This window comes from Lytechinus variegatus, chromosome 2 (assembly GCF_018143015.1).
Source record: "Lytechinus variegatus isolate NC3 chromosome 2, Lvar_3.0, whole genome shotgun sequence".
NCBI lineage: Eukaryota > Metazoa > Echinodermata > Echinoidea > Temnopleuroida > Toxopneustidae > Lytechinus > Lytechinus variegatus.
Genome location: NC_054741.1, coordinates 31,269,986 through 31,293,499, shown reverse-complemented (window position 1 = coordinate 31,293,499; position 23,514 = coordinate 31,269,986). Strand labels below are relative to the sequence as shown.

The window sequence follows — 23,514 nt, the reverse complement described above, 5'->3', positions numbered from 1 at the left end:
GCGCGGCCACGGTTAAGGTATAGGTATCGTATACCGTACAATACGGTGTCGGTATTTGCCAGCGTTATCACGAACTAGCGTGTGGGTCGTGGAATCATCAACAAATATCTAACGTTAAGTGTTTTAAAAGTTGTATAGTGAGTTGAATTCATTTATCTCATCTTGATCGTCATATCAGGTTTATCTGGTTGGTTTAATACCGGTATTTGATTTTCAATGAACTTTTTATGCCCCTATATAAGCTACCACCAGGAGCAGGCGTCAGCTAGGCCTGCGAGCTGCGCCGGGGCGCGAGGGCCGCTACAGCTCCGTACCGTATACCGGTACCGTATTTAATCATGTGATTTTAGCGCACACAATTCCAATTGATGAATGACAAGGCTAGGTTCACAATTTTGTGATTGTAGTCGATCGATTTTTTTTAATTACTAAATTACCGGTACGGTACTGAAGTGAAGTTGAGGCCCAAGTGAATTGACTGTTAGTGCATAGTGTTAAGCAAATTCGAAATTTTTCATTTTTTTTTCTTAATATCAGTATCACCCTATCCGGGGGACAGAGCCAACCCAGGCCAGCTTCAGGACCAGAGAGAGGAGATTTTCTTAATTCATGAATTAATAGCCTAAAAAATAAAAGCTCGACCTAGGATCTAGAACATCCAAATTCCTCTAGATCTAAGGGTAGATCTATTTGAAATTTGTCTTCGTTTTTTTTATCTGGACATGCTGGAGGAGATTTATGATTAGACTATAAACCCAGGCGCGGGAGCCCAGGACCTTACGTGTAATTGACCATACTCATCTGACTAGCGTAAAGTATGGTAAAAATAATCTGAATAAATATTAAAACAGAAATCAAGCACTTACCACGATTATATGGATGAAGGTCTAACGAGTGGCAGTTTCCTGACATCTGGGCACAAACTGGAACCCTAAAAAATAACGAAGAGTTCTCTCTTTCTACCCCCGTCTCGATTGGCCATTTTTGTTATGAATCGTAACAAAATGGCCGATCGAGACTGGGGTAGAAGGAGAGAACTGGGTTATGATTAGATCAAAAGCTTCAGTCTCTGTGTATTTTGGTTCCGCTGAACTACGTTGGCTCCACTCACGGATGGGGATGATAGTAAAATGTCAGAAATTGTTGAATAAATCCCCAGAAACGACGGTTATTCCTGTCTAATTTATGATATGAATAATACTCGAGTCTGACAAATAAAATGTCATGTGTGTTTTTTATTTTTTTCATCTTGCCTCTCTACATTTATTTATGCTCAGAAATTAAACCTGTGTCACTTTAATTAACCTACCTTTGTGTGCTTGCACACTGTTATGGCCTAATTCAATTGTTACCTCTAACATGCCTACAGCTGGGATTTGGGAGCAAGAAGTTTGTTAGGATTCCTGTCATAGATAATCTTGTTAAAACAGTTGGGATCTAGGCTATTCCTTTAAAAAGGAAAGTCCACTCCAACAAAAAGTGTAGCCTATTTAAACAAATGCAGAAAAATCATTTACTGTACATACCGTCATGACCGTACATGTACATGTATAATACTTAAATTTATTAAAAATTGTATGTAAAATATGAAAGTCATGACATTTAGGGGGTTCGCTTATTTTTCAAGAAACGTATGCACAACAACAAAAATTTTCATTGGGAGTCAATTATTTCCTGCACTATTATTTATTTGTAATTATTTGAAAATATTGAAATAGACCTATTTGCATTTTTGCTGACTTGACAATAAGGAAGCATACATTTTCTGTATGAGTCTCAAGAGGGGGTTGCAAGGATCATGCCACAGTCACAGACCCAACAACATCAATGATCCTTCTTCCCTAGAACCATCAAGATGTGGAACACTCTCCCAGTAAATGTGACAGCACCATCAACCGAAGCCTTTCGTCTGCAACTGACGAAAGGCAACAACAGCTAGATCAATACCTGTTTTTACTTGCACCATGTATATGTTTGGCACATGCACTTTACCCTTGTGACACACACTTCACCAAGTTCTGCAAGAATCTTCAGGATTGAAGGAAGCAGACTACACAGAAGAAGAAGAAAACAGCTATCCCACCTATTCAAGGAGGACTCAAAGACTCAAACCTATTTTCATGTTATACACTGTACAGCAATGAGGGGAAAATTATTTCATATTTCATATTATAATAAAATACAAAAGAAATTATCAGTGTGTGACATGCATCAATTGGTTACCCTCATTTGCAGACCATCTAGGATGTGCAATTGTGCATATACATGTAAATATTTTAGCGGACTCGTAATATAAATTTAACATTAAATTTTTATAGAATTTTCATGGGTACATATATATATATATATATATATAAGTAGTAGTTGTTTGATCTTTCTAATATTTATTCAAATGATCATTTTAAGTTTGAATTCCAAACAATACCGGTAAATGAAAGAATTCAGCAAAATCCATTTACATTTTCATGGAAAAAATGTGCCCACACCAAATTATGTAATTACAGAGACAGAGATTTGGCTGGTGCTCAAGATCTCACGAGTCATATTGCGAAATGTCACACATGTCTAGTTTTTTTTAGGAGATCTTAGGAGTGTTTCACAAAGATTTAAGTATGACTTTAAAAAGAAGTCGCACTTGTATGCCGATGCATACATGATATGCAAAGTCAAATATTTTATCTGAGTCTGACAAAGTCTGTTTTATCTGACACTAAAAAGAGTAGCAGTCAGACTTGTAGGTCTCTCAATAGTACATACTTCTCACTCGTCAGCCAATCAAAGTCTTGGAAAGTTGTCCCTTCTGACGACTTACTTGTCATTCAACATTGTTGATGAAATTTCTCTTGCAGACACTGAATGGACACAAATTTGACATTTAACAAATAATATCATTTCTTGGCTGGGTAGAGACTTGACTGGAAGAAGCAGACACAGTATGTGCTACAGATAGTTTCCCCTCAAGGCCAGTCAAGCTGGCCCATGAGCCCCCCCCCCCCCCCTTTGAAAGTGAAGACTTTTTTTTTGGCTGTCAAGTTTTTCCTTGGAAAAATCTGCCCCCCCCCCCTTTGGAAAATCCTGGATCCACCCCTGCATACTTCACGTGTGATACTAGTCTCCTACTTCAGACTCTTCAAATGCATTATGTGAAATCCAAGAAGGGTCTGTGACTGGAGACTAATTGATAATGTATGAGGGATGGAACTCGCTATTTAATACCTCATTTATCTCTCATTTTCTTTAGGTACAAATTCAAGCATGGCAGATCCAGGAGCATTTCCAGACAGCCATACTACCTCGACGTACACAACTACAACAACTCAGCAAGCAGCACCAGCAAGCTACCAGTTTACTGTCGACACAGGTTATGTCAAATCCGTACCTGGTATCTTGAAGATTGTAGAGATTGTGAGTATTTTTGTTAATATGTAAAAGCAAAAAAAATCTACATGTGTTAGGGAAATTGATGATTTATATCTGCCTTGTATCACGCTACCAATTTATAATTTTTGGTCAAGAAAAATAAATATGAAAAATCAAAACTAGTTTGGATCAAATATTTTTTTTTACTAAATGCTGATCCAGCAATTCGAATTGCAGCCTGCAAGTGATTTTTGTCATTGAAAGAAAATTCCTGATTTTTTTGTTAAACTTCATATGGACTTTAAAAGCAGAAGGACTGCTTTCATTGGTAAATCTTGCTTTTCCTATAATACCAGATTACCAGTTGTTCTGAGTTCTGACTAAAAAGACCTTCCTTTTTCTGAACATTTGTAAACAGATCATGTTAGCCTTTTTTTTCTTTAAGTTGCCAGTGTCTTTTTAATTGTACACGATTTGACCCCTATTATTTGTTGGCTGCCACACAAGATATGAACTGAAAGCGACATCCTTTTCAAAAATAATCTAGAAATCAAAACAAATTTTAAGTGTATGATAATTCATGTTCAGAAGAGCTTAAGAAAAACTGATGTTACAGTGTAGATAAAAGACATATTTATGATACATAATTTATAATAAACATCTTTCTTGCAAATAGACAACTCGGGGCACTTGGCAAGTCTTCTATTAAAAAAAATGGATAATGTGCAGTGCATCTGTATGGACAATGTGCAAATATTGGTTATTTCATCTGATAATGTCTGTTTTTCCATCAGTTACCATAGCAATGGTCTTAACAACCTAAATTATACTGCTGTCAGTGTATTTGGCTCTAATTTGTATTGGTTGATATCCATGAACTCCTGAGAGTTTATTAGGATATAGGGTGACTGAGAGAGGAAGCAAGAGCTTAGCTGGCCTCTGGTACAAATCTCAATTTGAGTTCAACACTGATCCCTTCTCTTTGAAGGTATGGAAATGTAACTTGGAATATCTCTTTTAATAATTCAATGATAGATACATGCTATGTACTACTAGAACTACATGTAGCAAGATAAAAGCCAAGAGTTAGCAAATATTTTGGTTACCAAATGTCACTCTTATCAGAATGCTCTTTTTTTAATAGCTTGTCATTGTTGGTTTGAGGGTGTTTTTTTTCTTATAATTTTGTATTTATTTACATGTATTTATTCATTTAATTCTATTATTTTCTATATATCATTCAATTAGTAAATTCAGTTGATTTTTTTAGTTTTTATTATGAATATAATTAATTTATTGTTTGAGGGGGATGGAGTAGATGTCTGTCATGGCAGTCTGAAATTGGCTCAAATGATTTTATATTGTGAAAAGAGAAAGAGGTTAGTGTTGGGGTGATAAAGGTAGTTTTGCTTGAAATACATGTATATTGCCATCAAAGCTGTGGTTGTTGCCAGAGAAAATATATGGAACCCTGCATGTAGCTGTCATAGAATAAGTTTATAAGTGGGTCATGGCCTGGGAAAAGTTGAATCATAAAATAGGTTGTGGAGTATTATGTTGTGACATTTTAATCATGGAGCTAGTAATAAATAGCTACATGATTTCATTTGTTGTTAAGTACACAAATACTTACCAGACACATGCTCAATAAGATTCCAGGAAGGATGGATAAAAGGAATTCATTTCTGAAAAGAAAACACGATTTGATTTTTTTTCTGAGCAGTGGACAAATAATTGGCCATTTGGCTTTATTCAGCTCCCTCCTTCACAAGGTGACTTGGACCTCGCAACACAAAACTTTAATAGTGTTTTATCATATCATAGATTTGTGTCATTGATTGATGATTGCTATATATACACAGGGTGCTACATAAGCACTTGCCCAATTGCCCGGGGCAAGTAAAAGTTAGAGTCGGGCAAGTGTTTGAAGTAAAGACCAAAACTACTTGCCCGAATTGGGCAAGCAAAATTCAGTAGAATGACCAAAGTTAGGGTCGATATGACATGATATTGACCCTAATTTTGGTCATGGCAGGTAGATCAGTTCATGATTAAAGAGAGAAAAGGTCAATGCTTTATAAAACCGCAAATAATTCTTTTGAAGAGGTAAAACTTTTTTTCAAGGATATTTTTGGGCAAGTGAAATAGATTTTTGGGCAAGTATATTCCAACTATTTGAAAATTTACTTGCCCGACTGGGCAAGTGCTTCTAAAAAGTTATGTAGCACCCTGTATACATGTACCTGCAACTACAGTCGAACCTGCCTATTAGGGCAATCTTGTGGAAACAAAGAAAGTGGCCATGGGGACAGAGAGTCTTTATACGTTTTTTATAAGACCAAGAGGGGTATTCAAATTGGGGACTTTCAAAATGAGAGACAATTTTGTTGGCCATGGAACAGGATTTCACTATAGACAGGTGGCCGCTATTAAAGGGGAAGTTCACCACTTCACCCTGACAAAAAGTTTATTGTAAAAATAGCAGAAAAAATAATACAAAATATAGCTAAATGCTATTAAAAGGTTTGAGAAAATCCATCAATGAATGAAAAAGTTATTAGAATTCAAATAATTTGATTTGTGACGCCATATGTGAGCAGCTTTGAAGCAATGAAATGTCAGTTTCTCAGAAAATTTAAAATGATGTTTACTGTACCTTCAGTATATCAATCTATACACAAATCATTTCACACCTGTTCCTTAAACAAAGTAAGTCAGCACGAACCATTAAAAAATTGAAAGTTGTGCATTTTATATAACATAACTCATGGGGCAGCTGCTCATTTATGACACAAATCTGAAAATTCTAATAACTTTCTCAATCTATAATGGATTTTCCTCAAACCTTCACCAATATTTTTCTTATTTGTTCTGCTATTTTTACAACAAACTTTTTGTCAGGGTGAACTTCCCCTTTGACAAGACATGTTGTGCCGCATGTATTCACAAAAAGGGGCTCTGTGATCAGTCACTGTAATGCTCAGGTCACAGATTCCAGCTAAAGTAATGATTGTCCAAAATTTCAAGAAGTTACAAGCTTATTATCATAGCAGATTGATGCAATCATCACAGTGTGATTTCCAGTGGATGCATGCAACATGGATGTGCAATATCAGTTACATGTATGCTGATATGTTCCACTTGAAATCTGTTTATTCTACATTTTCCTGCTACTTACATATGCTGCATGCGTCAATATTAGTTGAAGCTTCTATATCACCTCAAATTTAGAATAGTACTAAATGTAGACCTACATGATCGTGGAAACGGCAATAAGGGTAAGGGAAAAGAGGCTTGGTATTCTGGATGGATAGTCTGCAGAATTTGTGAAGAGAGCGAGTAGAAGAATAAGGAACCTACATCTACATAGAGTGAGATTATACATGTAGCCATTAATTACTTGTCAAACTCAATGCACTGTTGCTTGAATAGGTGATGAGAAATTGGTGGTTAGGTTAGGATAGCCCAGTTGGCAGTGAGCTTTCAATTACAATTAGAGTAAATCAAGTTCTCCTCGGTGACACAGTCGTGTTTGTATACATTGTACATGTACATACATGTATAGATGTATGAAGCATTTTCTCTATGTTGATGTTTTATAATCCAGTGTTGGATCCAGGATTTGATATGGGGCAGACGTACATATTTTCATTTTGTTAGCATTGTTTTTTTGGGGGGGGGGTTGGGGTGGGGGCAGCCCAAAATAAAGCTACATGTTGGCAAGAAATTACTATTAAATATTGTTGCAGATAAAAAAAAGACATATGCAAAGGGGGGAGGGTGATGTCTCTACATTCAGAATGCAAACAAAATCAATACAGTAACAAAGATTAACTTAAAAAAATGTTTAAAAATCCAGAGGGGGGGGGGCAATGGACAATCTCTTCTCTTGTATACTGGTAGTCAATTTATATTGGTAGTTCTGCCACTGTTGTCATTTATCCCATTTATGGCTTTGGTAGTATGTACATGTAGATCTGGACGTTAGTGATTCAGTGCGCTTTTCACCTCCCAGGCACAGGTGATGCCAAACAAATAATAATAAAGATAATAATAATTTTATTTGGAAAACTTGACACTCATTTGTCACATATATTAACAACACTAGTCCTCCCACTGTTTTTACCCTCTTCCAATGAATGATATGGGCTGATCTCACTGCTGATGTATATTGGGTTCATGTGAATGCCATTCACCAGAAAGGAAATAGTGCCGGTATGCTTTAGGCCTACATGTACATGTATGCTTAGTATGTCCCATGTTTGGGGGGGGAGCAGCTAAACTGTTCATTTGACCATGCAAATTTTTAATTGAAAATGAAATTTATTTAATGTTAAAGTAATCATGTGCAAAGTTGGTGGAATGGTGGTACAACAATGTACTTTAAAATCTGACTTTTTTACAGATGATGTATACATTGCAATTCATGAAATATATGACAAAATAGAGCAATAATATGCAATCATAAATACCATAAGATTGCAAATGTACAGGTCTACATGTATGACGTAGACCTACAAAATCTAGAAACATTTAGAAACAAAAGATTTTATAGACAGAGTGATAGAGGAGAACCCCAAACCATATCTTGGTTGCAATAAAGAACTTTTAATAAGAGGGAAAGCAGAGAACTTGATAGATTGGAAAATATATCGACCTACAGATTTGGGCCCCGTCTTACAAAGAGTTATTAGTGATCTGATCAATCACAACTATGGAAGACCAGCAACGTCAACATCTATGTTGCATGTTTGTTCAAAATATTTTCTAGCCATGATCATGCATTCATTGTTTTCTTGAAAATTCACTGCGCTTCTCTTTGCATACAAAGGACATTGTGCAAATTTTCTTAGGAAAAAATTATGATGCTGATGGATTTCCATAGATTGATCTGATCAATTGTAACTCTTTGTAAGATGGGGCACTGCTGGGCCCTGGTATTTCTGAAGAAAACTCTACGTTTTCATGTTTAATTGCCTGTATTTATTACAATATTCGTGTTAGGCTGTGTACATGTATTCAATAGTGTGACACGATATACATGTAGCCCCATACAGAGAGCCATAATTCACTCTCTGCTTGTTTAGAATCTTATAATTAGAATTCCATTAGCAGGCCTCCTGTTTAGTCCTAAATAATTGGCATTTGGCAGGCTAGAGCGAGTTGAATATCATGTCTTGATGTTATTTTTGTGAATTCAGTACTAAACAACTACAAAACTCTACATTCCCTCATACACCTTCATATATGAAGTATTCAAACAATGAAGTATTTCTCTTGTGAATGTCCTGAAGCAAACGGTTTGGAGAGAGAATAGGAAAAAGCACATGCTCTTCGAAATCATGTTCTGCAATTAATGAAACTTAGAATATTCAACAGGAATATGTTTCTGTGAAACAGTCTTTGAATTGCAGATGAGCTCATAATTACATACATGTATATACTGTACAAGGATGCTTTACAACCTGGCTCATACGAAATAAAGAAGTTTGAGAATCCTATTATATGCACCCTGAAGTAAATCTCTGATCTTGTTTGCCTACAGTATTTTGATTCAGCATGCAAAACACCGTACTTGATTTTGATATTGCTATTTTTTAAAACCAAAATCAACAAATGAATTAGAAAATGAAGGCAGGTAGTGTTGAGTATCATGTTAATGTTTATTTCAAACAATGGTCTGGCAGAGGCTTTGATGCTTCTTTTCGTCAAGAGAATTTTGTTGCTTGAACGTGCCACCATCCCCACCACCACCACCCTTTTCTTTTGTTTGCATTGGGATACATTTATCAATCCCATGCATCATTTCAAGCACATGGATTGAACTTTGAACAAGTGATGCTATTGAAAGTTGACTCTGTGGGGGTTTAAGATTCTAATGTTTTCTGATTGCTATATGCCCTGAAGTTACAGGGTGTTTGTTGAATTTGATGGATCATGAACATTGTTTTTCATGCTATCTTTTCAGTTGTGTAATGATGAGCCTTAACATTTTGTTTTATGTTGGGTTGAACACTACTTTCATCTCAAAAAGGCTGTGTGTTCAATGTTGATTGTCAAATTTAAATAGCAACATGAGTCATGATTGAAAACAACACAAACACGATCAGTGACTGTTCAGTTTTGAAAATATAAAGCTGAATATTTGTTGTTCTTCTGTAAATTTACCGCTTTCGTTAGTGAGGTTTATATGTACACTGTAGTGTGCACTTTGCTGTTTGACCATCTCGGAAAAGGCCAATACTGGCACCTGCTTGTGTAGGCTTCCACTACGAGAGCAAATTTTTTTTTAAATTGTGTTCGATGTCACATTCCCGATGCTGAAACAGAAACATTTCATCTGAATTTTGATGTTTATAGTGCAAATGTGTGTGCCGATAAATTACATTGAAAAATGTATTTAAAGAGAAATTGAATGGTCAGTCCATCGTCACAAAATTATATGACTTTTGGCCATTAGCTTCAATGAATTTCAAAATTGAATTTTTACAAAATTTTAAGGAATGATATAGAATGGAATTGAGTGCTGGATAAATGAAACTGAACCATGTGTGCAGATGATGAATAAATATTTTTTGTTTAATTTGAACGTCCATTCATTAATTTAAATGCAACTCTGATGAAATTGGATGGGTAAAAAGTTATGATAATAATTGATGATAATATAGGCATTTAGATAGTGCCATCTATCAAGAAATCTGTCCCAAGGAGCATCGTTATTAGTATTGCAAAAAATTGCAAAATAAATTGTGATTTCAGAAAGCTACAGTACATATAAAGATCATATCCTGAAATTCCATAGTCCAATTCCATAGTTTAGTAGTGATTTTGTATTTAGGTTTTAGAACATCTAATATTCGTGTTCATATCACATACATGTACAGTACATGACATGAACTGGAACTGTCATAGACACAAATATGGGATAATTTACTCAAACCTGAAAGAGGCTGTAACTAACCTATCCATAAAATGTTATGTAGCCATAGCAAACCTTTTATATAAGACCAATTCTTGAAAAAAATCATAAGACATTTATTCAATTATAATACTTTGGTACATGTGCATGTGCTTGTAGAAAAATTTCTTAGTTTTACTGCATCACTGACAAAAATACACATTGATCGGTATAAAGAGCACTTATGTTATTTTACAAACATTCATTTTTGATGATTTATAGTCATTTTCAGTTTTGCTTAATAGAGTCCAGGATATCCTGTCATTGGTCATGTCCAGTAGCCATATTTTTTCTTTGGCATCCTATTTCAGGTTGTACATATACTTAGCCAATAAAAACTGAAATGGCTTACAGCTAGCTTTCAGAAAAGGAAAAAGTCTTTGGACATTGTTGTCAGAATTGTTTTTTTTTTATTCAAGGATTTGAAATAAACATGAGTTTCGCAAAAAGTTGGAGATGAAATCAATTTACACCAAAAAAAAAGGTTTATTTTCTTTTCTTTCAGTTTCATTCATGTCATTAAGCAATGTATCGGTGACATACAATGTACATGTATCTAACTAGGGCAGGGCAGATTTGAAGACACTTTTCATAGATTTCAGGATATTTGACATAACAGCAAGCAAGACAATCTGAGTTCATCTCAAATATTTGATCAGTATGAAACAAATCAAATTGTAGGGGGTGCTGTGGTTCAGTGGACTTACTACTCTTTTATTTTAATTAGAGGAATTTGGGTTCGATTCACAGCCGTGGCATGTTTTTTTTCAGTAAAGGCGGTGCTGCACCATCCCGAGTTTGCCCAATCTCAAGATTTTAGCCCGATCGGCCCTCTTCGCGATTAATCTCGAGATTCAAGAAACCCCGTCTCCACCATCGCAAGAAGAGCTTTTCCTGCTCGACGGAGGTATCGATGCATTGCCGTGTATAAATAATCCCGAGTGCGTCTGCACCTACGAATTAGCGCGATAATTCATGAAATAGCGCACTATTTTGCAAATAATCCCAAGTTGACTTGGGATTGCAATCTCGAGATTAATCCTACGAAATAGCGCGATAATTGCATCTGCATTGCAAATAATCTCGAGATTGTTCAGATCGGGATAATTTGCCAGATCAGATATAGCACGCTAATTTGAAAACTCGGGATGGTGCAGACGGCCCTAATGAAAGTGCTGCACTCAACCAATGTGAGGTGAATGGGTACCCAGCAGGATGCACTGAGTGGTAGAAGGCAGCTCGAGCTAAAGCTGGGGTAATAATGTAACGATAATAGCAATTCGCTTCAGAATAGATGATTTCTAGATAGATGGCGCTATATGAATGTCAAATATATTATTATTAAATCGATTTATAGCTCTGCAATCATGATAATGGTAGACACTGACGGATCCAGGGTGGTTTAAAGCTGCCCCCCCCCCCGTTTTGAGAGTTACAATTAAAATTTGTAACGTAACAATACTGTTAAATCAGAAGTTAATTAATCAAATTTTTGGTGGACGAAATGTACTTAATTTTTGGTTAAAACCTTTTTCTTCTTTTTTTTGCTTGCTTGTCAATTTTTTCCTATGGAAAGTTTGCCCCCCCTTTTTGGAAAAACCTGGATAGCCCCTGCTGGTAAATTTTTATTTAAGTTCTGAAATTTTTATCATTTGCAATCAAATTAAATATAAATTAACACTTGTATGAATACACTGTAAGTTGGCATTGCTGGTCCGGTCCATTGATCCCATGACCTTTTTTTAGAGGAAAAGAAAGCAAAGTGGTATTTCCTCTTGTTCATAACTATTGTTATGTTAGGGCCTATGTTTGTTTAGGAGCAATGTAGGACTATCTCTCACATTGCCCAAGTACGTAAATTAAAGGGATGACACTAACCTGAAAATAAGTTGGTTTCAACTGATGAAGCAGAATAAAACCAAGTATTCTAGGAATATCGAAGTTTGAGATTTTTTGTGGAGTATACATGTATGTATCAGTCACATACAGGTTCAAATGTATGACCATGTGACAGAAACATATATGTACATGAGCATGACATCCATTTGTCATGAGTTTTACTTTTTATAATATTTCACAGAATGTAATGATGATGGGCAATAGTTTCATTCATTGCAGGGAGACTCTGATCTGGAATTATCTAGAAATGCCACCATAGGTGTCACATTGCCAATAGCATTAATGTGATTTTGGGTTGTCTATAGATCTTTAGTTCTTGCAATACATGTAACTTACATGTATTGCAAGAACTAAAGATCTATAGACAACCACATTAATGCTATTGGCAATGTGTGATGTAACTTCAGATCAACTTCAAACTTGATCCAAGTATATATTCATGTAGGACTCTAGGAGGGATGATGATCTGATTTTTTTGTCTCGCCCACCAGAGGTGAAGGCGAGACTTATACCCCTTTCATATTGCCCTTTTTATTTTTCACCAGTGAACTTTTCAGCCTCGCATTCCTCACTTCACCGGCGAAGAAAAAAATGTACCCTTTCGCACTGACATTTCTTCCCCGGCGAAAGTCAACGGGCGATTGCAGAACAAAACGAAAGAAAATTGTTAAAATTACTTCTTACCTTTTACAAAAAGGTATCAAAAAATTAATTACAACATATTTTGGAAGTATTACAAGAAAAACAAACAATATCACCTTGTTTTTATATTTTAGCGCATTTTATACATTTTAGCGCATTTTATACATGTAAAAAGTGCTTTTAAATAAATATTGTTAGTAAAAAAAATTATTTTCGAGGGTATTTACTTGGCCATAGCATTCAGCTGAGCTTGCAACTTATCACGCGCGGAATCTCGGTACAGGGGTCTTTGGGAGAGAAAAAAAATTGACCTCTGACGTCATTAAAGAGGAGAAGTTCTCCAGTTTGCTTTCTTTCTGGCTGTTTCACCGGCAAACTTCGCCGATGAAAAGTTTCACCGGCGAAGTTCTCCACCTCTAGAGGTGGAGAAGTTCGCCGGCGAACTTCACCCGTGAAGTTCTCCTGTGTAGCTTTCATACTGGACACTTTCCCCTCGCTGGCGAACTTCGCCTGTGAAGTTCGCCGGTGAAAAGCGCAATATGAAAGGGGTATTAGGGATCCAAATGTCGTCCGTCGTCCATCCGTCACAAATCTAATGACACATAACTCCACAACCGGAAGTTGCTTTTCAACCAACTTAGATGGTAGATGGACTTTGGGGACCTGCATGTTATGCTGCAGTCGGAGGTCACATGGTAAGGTCAAAGGTCATTTTCAGGTCAACATTAAAGTTTACATGCAAGACTCTCTTATGACAGCTAACTCCGCAACCGTAAGTCACTTTTCAACCAAACTTGGATGGTAGATGTACTTAGGCGACCTGCATGTTATGCTGCAGTCGGAGGTCACCTGGTAAGGTCAAAGGTCATTAGGTCAACATTAAAGTTTACGTGCAAGGCTCTTATGACAAGTGTCCCAGTCATTCCACAATAGAGTTTCGATACAATTCTGTTGCGTGCCCTCGCAAATCACGATACTTCTGGTTATTTTCATAAGTGTCGAGACACAAAATCGCTTTTGCCTTGTTTTTATGGGGGGGGGGGTATCAAGGTAAAAAATGTTACAGAGGTAATCATTTACCGAAATAGTGCAAGTCTTGTTAAAAATGTCTTAGCTCTTTTGTTCCTTGTCAGTTTTTGATTGAATTTTCAGTGATTTTTTGTCTGATTTTTCTTTATTTGTTCAAACCATATTATTTTCAGCCTGGAGTACCACTTTAATACTATTTTTTTTTAATCTATTAGTATAAGAATGATAAACTTAAATGCATTTTTTCCAATTTATAATTCAAGCTCGTTTTTTGCAAATGAAAGGAAAAATAAAATTCATAATATTTCAAAGTTACAAGGAAAGGTGAAGATAATTCACCAGCTTCACACTTTTGCCAATATGCATCAGATCTCGTTTGCAAAAAATAACTTTTATTGAAATATGCCCGCCCCTTTCTCTGCGTTCATGTCATGGTGGAATTTCCTTTACAAAATTGACACCATAACTAGGCAAATGGATAATCTATAGATGATAGTATTCAGCATTCCATAAAGTTTATTGTATTTATTTTTGCAGATTGTTGGATTTCTCTACTGGACAGTTGTGGCCAGTTATTCTTTCTACTTCGGTGGCTATAGCTGGATAATCTTTGTTGCAGTGACTGCCTGGGTCTTCACACTCATACTATTTCTCTTATTCCTCTTTCAACTTGCCCAACGTGTGACCATTATCAACTGGGTGCTCACGGTAAGTTGATTTGATTGAGTGGAGCATCCTTGTTATTTTTCATTGAATCGACTATCAAGCCAAGTGTTACCAAGTTGTAATGCATATACATTTGAGGCCAAAAGTTTACATACATGTACAACCATGGAGTCCAGTGAAATTTGTTCACTTGCCATTACTCGTAAAATTTACTATATCCTCAGAAATACCGTAAATGTGACAAATTTTATATGAAATGAAAGAGTGTATTAAGCTCTTTCACATGATTGGGATGCTGTTGGGATTAGAGAAATGTTTCAGGTGGAATTTTTTTTTTAAGTAGTATTCATGCCAAATGTATTCTATTGTTTGATATTATATTTTCAAACATCATTTCATAGAAATACATCAATGTCAAATCTATGATTTTGTATTACATTTTATATCATGACATGTCACCACTGAACACAAAATCTGACATGTTTGTGTTGAGAAGTAATTAGCACAGATATGAAATGTTTTTGTCAAGTTTTTATTTTCAATTTGTCTAAAATGTGAAGATTTTGGGGGAAAATGACACCTAAATATTTTCCAGCTCCTGATGACAAAGCAATGTGATGAAGGGGTATAACATATTCATTTGTTTGATATTGAATTTGTTATGATTGCACAAACATGTTGTAAGATACAGGAAATTTTATGCTTTTTGGCAAATGTCAACTTTTCTTTGCATTTCCTCCAGGGGTGTATGTAAACTTCTGGCCTCAACTGCGTTTTGAGATCATACTTTCAGACACGACAAAGCTTTACATTCAGCTTTAAATAAAACCAATTTTATGACTTTTATACCTCTCTCTTTAGGCATGACGATACAAATTTTATAAATGTTAATGAATTATGAGCAAACATTGTGACTGATCAATTTGCTTGAGAAAGTTTTATTTTACGTATTTCACATTATCTCCTCCTGATCTTGACATATATGGTGTGGATTATATTTTCCAATGACATATGGGCGATTCCACAGGTTGGTGGACATGAGCTTAAAAATTTCAATTCAATATTTTCTTGAATTTTTAATACTTTTAGTCCTTCATACATGATAGTTTCAGGAACAAGAAATAAAAAGTTTATTTTCATATGTATACTTTGGAAAAAAATTGTCAAAAATTGTGTCTGCCATTCTGTACCAAAATACAAGGGAAATAGTGAAAAATGAAATATGCCTTATTACCATTTTGTTATTGCAACAACATACCACTTTATATATTTCTGAAGTTTAGAAGAGTCAAATTACTTAAAATACTCAGCAGCTTTTCAAGTAAATTTGTGGTACTCATTCAAAAATGAATATTGCAACCTGCTCAGGTGATGTAACGTGAGTAACCGAAAAACTGACTTTGTTTTCTGAGAGAAAACTTCAGTTAATTGGTGGGATCTTAATTTTTTTCCTTCAAACAATCTTTGACACAGTGATGACTATCAAAATCATTGAAAAGTACATTTTTTTATAAAAATGATGAAGAAAAACTGTAACATGAGTAACTTTGTAACGTGTGTAACCATCATATAAAGTAAAAATTATTCAGTTAGGTAACATTTTCTGTGGGATGTCAAGTTTTAAGTCTCATGGTGAGTTGTGAAGTTATTTTTGATTAATTAAAAGCAAAATGAGGGTACACCTCTTTGATGTGACTCTTTGTTCATCAAAATATCAGTGGTCATATAATCACATAAAAAATGAATATTAGTAGAAGTATTCACAATGCGAGAATGCATTAGTGAGACTTGATTTTGATAAACCAAACTTTAAAGAGTGTTCGAACAACACATTGAATGCCCTTACCTGAACCCTACATGTATCTAGGCCGGGGTATTTTGGGAGTTGATATGGCCAGGGGGTGGGGGGGGACCTCCCAGGCCTTCCTTGAGATCTCTACCATTGGCCACATGATTATGCCGAAAATTTGTGCGCAGGTTGTCTTGGACATAATCTACAATACTCTACAGTAATTTATTTCATGCAAATTGGTACAAAGCGATTATGCTAATTTATGCATAATTAGTAAGCGAAATCATACTTTTCCCTCCTACTCCCTAATAAAGCTCCAATTGTCCAATTTTTGGTATAAAATCTCTTTTTGATGTTCCTAGCAATGAATTTTACACACATTATTGAATTTTATTGACATGTGTGTTGTTAACCATACATGGACAAAATGTAACGTGAGTAACCATATTATCTGCACCCCAAGTAAAAACCATGTGTTCTTTATTTTTTTAATTATATACAAAGTTTGTCTCCCTAATATACTTCTTTGAAATGGATATAATCAACTTTCATTAAAGCCTTGTATGAGGAGACTTCACTTATGTTGACTTTTCATTTTATGCATGTCCAAATCATGTAACGTGAGTAACCGACAACATTCCAAAGATTTGCCAGGAGCATAATAAAATTTCCCAAGTTTTGTTTTTATACAAAGGATAGTCAGACTGTGTACTTTGTTGTGATAAGGAGATGTTTAGTTCCTATCAATAATAATGGAGTTACAGCTCCAAGTATGAGTCAAGGTGTCTCCAAATGTAACGTGAGTAACCGTGGAATAGCCCTTATGTTGTGCTCTGAAGGAAGCAAGATGCAATTTGAAAGATAATGAGGAAAATCTGAAAATTGGTGTACGAAACAAATGGAGAGTTGTCCACAAAATCAGCCATTTTGAAGCATGTTTGCCAATTTGAGGATGCCCATAGAAAGTACAAGAGTTTTCAAACTCCCATAACTTGCTTATTTCATAACCGATTTTGATGAAACTATTTTGAATTGTTCCTCTCATTTTACTTTTTCCAATAAGATTACTTTTCTTCTTGGGTTTTGGTTTCCTTTAATCTGGCCTTTATCAAAGTCTTTTCTTATTTTTGTTTTTTACACATTTTTTTATTCTGAATAAAATTGATGCAAATCTCTTCGTTTTTTCTTCAAATGTTATAGGAGCTGATCAACAATGCTGCAGATTGCTTGCTACATTTTATTGCTGCTATAATTATCAGTGTACGTGCTGGTCAGCTGAGTATATTACCTGAACATGGGAAGCTAGTATGGGGCTGTGTAAGTATCAGCTTGAGTTATTTCTGTTGCCCTAGTCTTATTGATGGTTATGTGATTGCCGCTAATTTTATTCATATTTCTGCTCACCAAAGAAGATCACCAGTTTTAAGAAAAGTTTTAAGAAAAGTTACTTAGCCATTTATCCTATATCTTTCTTAGTAGCACAAATTCTAAGACAAAATTCTTAGCCAATTCTTTATTGATTACGCATTTTGGCTAAGAATTTTGTCTGAGACAGAAAGTCAGACAAAATGCTTTGATTTTTGTCTCACCTGCGAAGCAAAGTGAGACTATAGGCGCCGCTTTTCCGGCGGCGGCGGCGTCAACATCAAATCTTAACCTGAGGTTAAGTTTTTGAAATGACATCATAACTTAGAAAGTATATGGACCTAGTTAATAAAACTTGGCCATAAGGTTAATCAAGTATTACTGAACATCCTATTAGAGTTTCATGTCACATGACCAAGGTCAAAGGTCATTTAGGGTCAATGAACTTAGACCATGTTGGAGGAATCAACATCGAAATCTTAACCTGAGGTTAAGTTTTTGAAATGTCATCATAACTTAGAAAATATATGGACCTAGTTCATGAAACTTGGACATAAGGTTAATCAAGTATCAATGAACATCCTGCATGAGTTTCACGTCACATGACCAAGGTCAAAGGTCATTTAGGGTCAATGAATATTGGACGAATTGGGGATATCTGTTGAATTCCCATCATAACTTTGAAAGTTTATGGATCTGATTCATGAAACTTGGACATAATAGTAATCAAGCATCACTGAACATTTTGTGCAAGTTTCAGGTCACATGATCAAGGTCAAAGGTCATTTAGGGTCAATGAACTTTGGCCGAATTGGGGATATCTGTTGAATTCCCATCATAACTTTGAAAGTTTATGGATCTGATTCATGAAACTTGGACATAATAGTAATCAAGCATCACTGAACATTTTGTGCAAGTTTCAGGTCTCATGATTAAGGTCAAAGGTCATTTAGGGTCAATGAACTTTGGCCGAATCGGGGGTATCTGTTGAATTACCATCATAACTTTGAAAGTTTATTGGTCTAGTTCGTTAAACTTGGACATTAGAGTAACCAAGTATCACTGAACATCCTGTGCGTGTTTCAGGTCACATGTCCAAGGTCAAAGGTCAATGAACTTTAGCCGAATTGGGTGTATCTGTTGAATTACCATCATAACTTTGAAAGTTTATGGATCTGATTCATGAAACTTGTACATAAGAGTAATCAAGTATCACTGAACATCCTGTTCCAGTTTCAGGTCACATGATCAAGGTCAAAGGTCATGTAAGGTCAATGAACTTTGGCCATGTTGGGGTTTTTCGTTGAATAACCATCATATCTCTGTAAGTTTATTGGTCTAGTTCATAAAAAGAGGACATAAGAGTAACCATGTATCACTGAACATCTTGTGCGAGTTAGAGTAGTATGCAAAGTTAGCACTGCTGCTATATTGAACCGCGTGATGCAGGTGAGACGGCCAGAGGCATTCCACTTGTTTACTTAGGCATGCTTATCTAATTTATAAAATATGGGCCAACAGTCTTAATTTTACAAAGGTGGTTTTGTATTTGTGGTCCAAATCATGGTCTGTGCACATCATGCATCATGCCTGCATAATTCAGATGATATAATCAAAGAGATCTTGAAATGATTTTGATATTATCCTGGGGTTTGATCCTCTGAGATGATAGATACTCTACATGGAGAAAGTTAGTATTTGCAATACCTATCTTCCAGATGCCTAGTGGCACATAGGGCCTCCACTGAATGTCTCCACCTTTGCCTATCAGATGCCACAGCTCTGGCTTCTGTCCATGTCCTCCATCCAGCCAGGGTCCTTTCTTTTTCTTTTTCCAATAGATTTGCAATAGATGATGTTTTTTTTGTCTGTTTTGAAGTTGAATTAAGAGGACGATTCCAAATATTGAGATATTTACATTAATAGCAACCTTGCAATCCCCCAAACACTAAGAGGTGATTCGATCCCCATTTTTTTTTTCAAAATAGTGAATTTGAAAGATTTATCCCTACCCATTTTCCCCGAGTTCGCTCCTGCAATGCCTACCGAGACGGGTATTGTCTGAGGGGGGTGTCACCGGGGGGGTATTCAGTCCATGTGTAGTAAACAAGGCAGTGCCACTTTGTGTACTAAACTATGCACGTGCGCCTTCATATTTACTTTTGTGTCAAAACTTCATTTTATCGCTACTGATTTTATGTGAACGATATTGAAAGGAAGTAATAATTATTCAAAGTCATATAGTCAATAACATGTCCCTACATTGTTAAAACTGTTCTTCTTCGTAGCGATTTTAGACGATTTTAATGCCTTGTTTTCTTTCGGGACTGTGTCCGTGGCAAAACAAGTTGTAATGGAATAAACTGCAGTTGAAGTTGTATCTGCGAGCCGGAGAACTTGTAGAGAGGAAATGATTAAAAGTATATTTATGGCCGTACTATTATTCCAAATATGTAAATTCCCTCAGAATGATACCATAGACCCTAAAGGAATAATTTCAAGGCGAATAATATGAAATTTGATCGAGATCTTCTCACCAGTCGATAACGTAGCAGACGTGTTATTATGAAATATTTATGGGCGTGTGATGCGGCTCTTGCAAAAAACACAGTTGGTTGCGGAATTGCTTTGTGCCGACCTGTGCAAGTTTCAGGTCACATGATCAAGGTCAAAGGTCATGTGAGATCAACGAACTGGCCATGTTGGGGTTTTTTGTTGAATAACCATCATATCTCTGTAAGTGTATTGGTCTACTTCATAAAACGTGGAAATAAAGAGTAACCAAGTATCACTGAACATCTTGTGTGAGTTATAGTAGTTTTCAAAGTTAGCACTGCTGCTATGTTGAATCGCGTGATGCAGGTGAGATGGCCAGAGGCATTCCACTTGTTCACAAAATATTGCTAAACTTTGAAATTAAATAACATTGTCCATCCTATTTTGATGAAATTTTCAACACTTTGTTGTGTGAATTTTACTTTTATTTATTTAAATATAAATATTTTCAGGCCGGAGTACCCCTTTAAGCTTTCAAATATATTTATCATTACTAATAATATTATAGCTGTTTTGGTCATAAAATCACACTTTATTACTAACATCATCTTTATGATTATTATTGATTATTGTAATATAACTCCTTGTTTTTCTCTTGTTACCATTTCAAGCTTTGTGGATGGACCCTTGTCGTCCTCTATGGCCTCAGTACATTCTTCAACTTCCGTGACTTCCAAGCCATGGGTGGAACAAGCAGCCTGCGTTTCCCTGGCCAGCAGACTACCATGGCCACTACCACTACCACCACAACCACTGTGGTTCAACAACAAAGCACTGGACCTGCAGACGAGAAGGTCCAGGACCCTCCCCCGTACCCCGGGGGCCCATTCTAGATGTACAACCGTCACATCATCTGTGGAGAAGCAGAAGTGGTCATTTGGGGAGGGGAGGGGGGGTGATAAGGTGAATTTAATTTAGTCATATTGCCATTGTGAAGGCTCACCAATGCAGCTGTTCATTGCATAGTAATGCAGAATTCAGCGGTACTGTGTTAACCCATTTCCTACTGGAACTGGGTGATCCCTGCACAAAACCTATGGGAAGCAAAGAATTTGGTAGTCAACTAGTTGAAGGTCAGGGAAATGTTGTATGTATGTGATATATTCAAGTGAAAAGACATTGTAATGCTAAATCATGCACAAAAGTAATTAAAAAAATCAAATTTGTTGAAGTTCAATCAAAGATTGATATTGGATAATCATCAAGAATTGTTTTGGTTTGGGTTTTTAGAGGATGGTTTAGACCACTTTGCCACAGTTTATGTTTACTACAGTCAACATATGGTCGATTGGGCTACGATTTTTCTTTCAATTCAGGGGGCCTTGTAGGTTGATATGGGCTACGATTTTTATGCTTTTATTATACATGGTAATCAGGCGATCTGCAGTCCACTAAGGAAAGCAACTGATTTTTTATTCAAAATTGATTCTTTTTTTTTGTGGGGGGGGGTGTGTTCTGTTTGCTCTTCATGATGCTAAAGGAATTGAAGTCTCTATTTATATAGACATTTTAAAAGCAAGTAACTATATATTTCCACATTAAACAGTGCCACATTTTTTCTCATATACTAAAAAAACTCAATTCCTCAGAGTTGGTTCCTTTTGTAAGTGGATGGCAAAAATGTGTTTGGCGTTGTGAATGGCACGAAGATAAAAATGTTTTGAGGGTGTACAAAAGATCCTACAATATGGTTTTGGTGTTAATGAAGGTGTTGGTGTTAGTGAAGAGGCCATTGATCAAGGTGCTGTAAAACAGGCACCAAATTTGATCCTGGGTTAAAATGCTTTTGATGTCATGTTGTTGATAGTTAGCACTGAATGGTGTCAGTGACCAGTTTCATTTCAGTTTTTAAGGTGTTATCCTGACACCAGTACTTATCTGCAACACCAAACTTGAAATCCCTCACTGTGTCATTTATCTTTGCTATTATTACCTGTATTTCAGGGTTTTCGGACTTTCTGGTGTCAGGTGACATGTTGGAAATGTGTATATATATATTTTCCTGTAGATTCCTTGAAATACTGTAGAATGATATATATTGATTCTCATCAAATCAAGTTCTATCAAGTTTATATTTATAAAGCATGATGATATCATGTTCAGGGGGGCGTTTCATGAAAGAACTTGTCTGACGTTTTATCCGTCAGTTACCATAAGAACAGTGCCTCTCAGCCATTCAAAATCAAGGAAAGATGTCAGCTCTGACAACTTGTCGGATGAAATATTGATGAAACGCTCCCCAGGTATGAGGAGGGAATCAAAGGATTGGATTTCTACTAGGCGTGTATTATTCAACTCAATAATGGTATTTATTTGACAAGTTTAATTGCATACATGGCAGCAAAAATGCTGAAATTTTAGCATGCTTACAAATACAATAATTGTCCAACATATTACATTTCTAGTTAAAAGACAGTATACAGATAATAATTATAGCATGATACCATTATGTAAATACAAACATTATGAGGAAAATAAATTTCATTATAAATTCTAAAAATCAAATTAATTCATTAATCAAAATTGCATATATTTATTAAAAATTACAAATCCTAAAATTTAACACATTAATAAAATATTTTATCTTAAGATAAAATAATGAGGTAAAGTAAGAGTAAAGACTGGTAAAAGGTAAAATGTTTGAAATTATGTGCTCTACTCAGATAAAATATGGGATTTACATTTGGGCAGTTAAAATGTTTTTTCCTCACCTTTAAAAAAGTACATGGCATAATTTTCCTCCCATATAACAAGACTTGATGATCAAATTAGATCTTCTCTAGTGTGTGTACTGAAAACCTTGAGGTGTATAAATATGTTTTAAATCCATCAGAAATTGAAATGATTGGCGTACACATACTTGATTGTACCAACAGCATAGGTAAATGTCTTTTCAAAATATCAGGATGCAAAAAAAAAAACTCATCTGGCCTTGTGGACTTGTGGTGCATGCATTTGTTATTGCCTAAGTACTATCTATGTACATACCTTTTTTTTGTGAATAGACTAGGATATGTGAGGGTCACCTTTGACAACTGTGTTGTGGTAGTATTATGAAAAGAAATCACTCATGAGAAAATAAAAGAGAGCACCACTTAAAGGGGAAGTTCACCCTGAAGAAAACTTTGTTGTAAAAATAGTAAAAAATATTGGTGCAGGTTTGAGGAAAATCCATTGAAGAGTAAGAAGGTTATTAGAGTTCAAAATTTTGGATTTGTGACGTCATAAACGAGCAGTTGCCCCATGT

The 23,514-nt window shown here is 35.7% G+C and overlaps 1 protein-coding gene across 1 annotated transcript; it reads left to right on the top strand.

The window, feature by feature from the left end:
• Nucleotides 1–33: 33 nt before the first annotated feature.
• Nucleotides 34–22,444, top strand: LOC121407848 (plasmolipin-like). The gene is made up of 5 exons (XM_041599079.1): nucleotides 34–137; nucleotides 3,242–3,405; nucleotides 14,426–14,596; nucleotides 17,547–17,663; nucleotides 20,879–22,444. The coding sequence occupies exons 2-5, from the start codon at nucleotides 3,256–3,258 to the stop codon at nucleotides 21,098–21,100; spliced, it is 660 nt and encodes a 219-aa protein (XP_041455013.1). The 5' UTR covers nucleotides 34–137; nucleotides 3,242–3,255; the 3' UTR covers nucleotides 21,101–22,444.
• The last annotated feature ends 1,070 nt before the right edge of the window (nucleotides 22,445–23,514 follow it).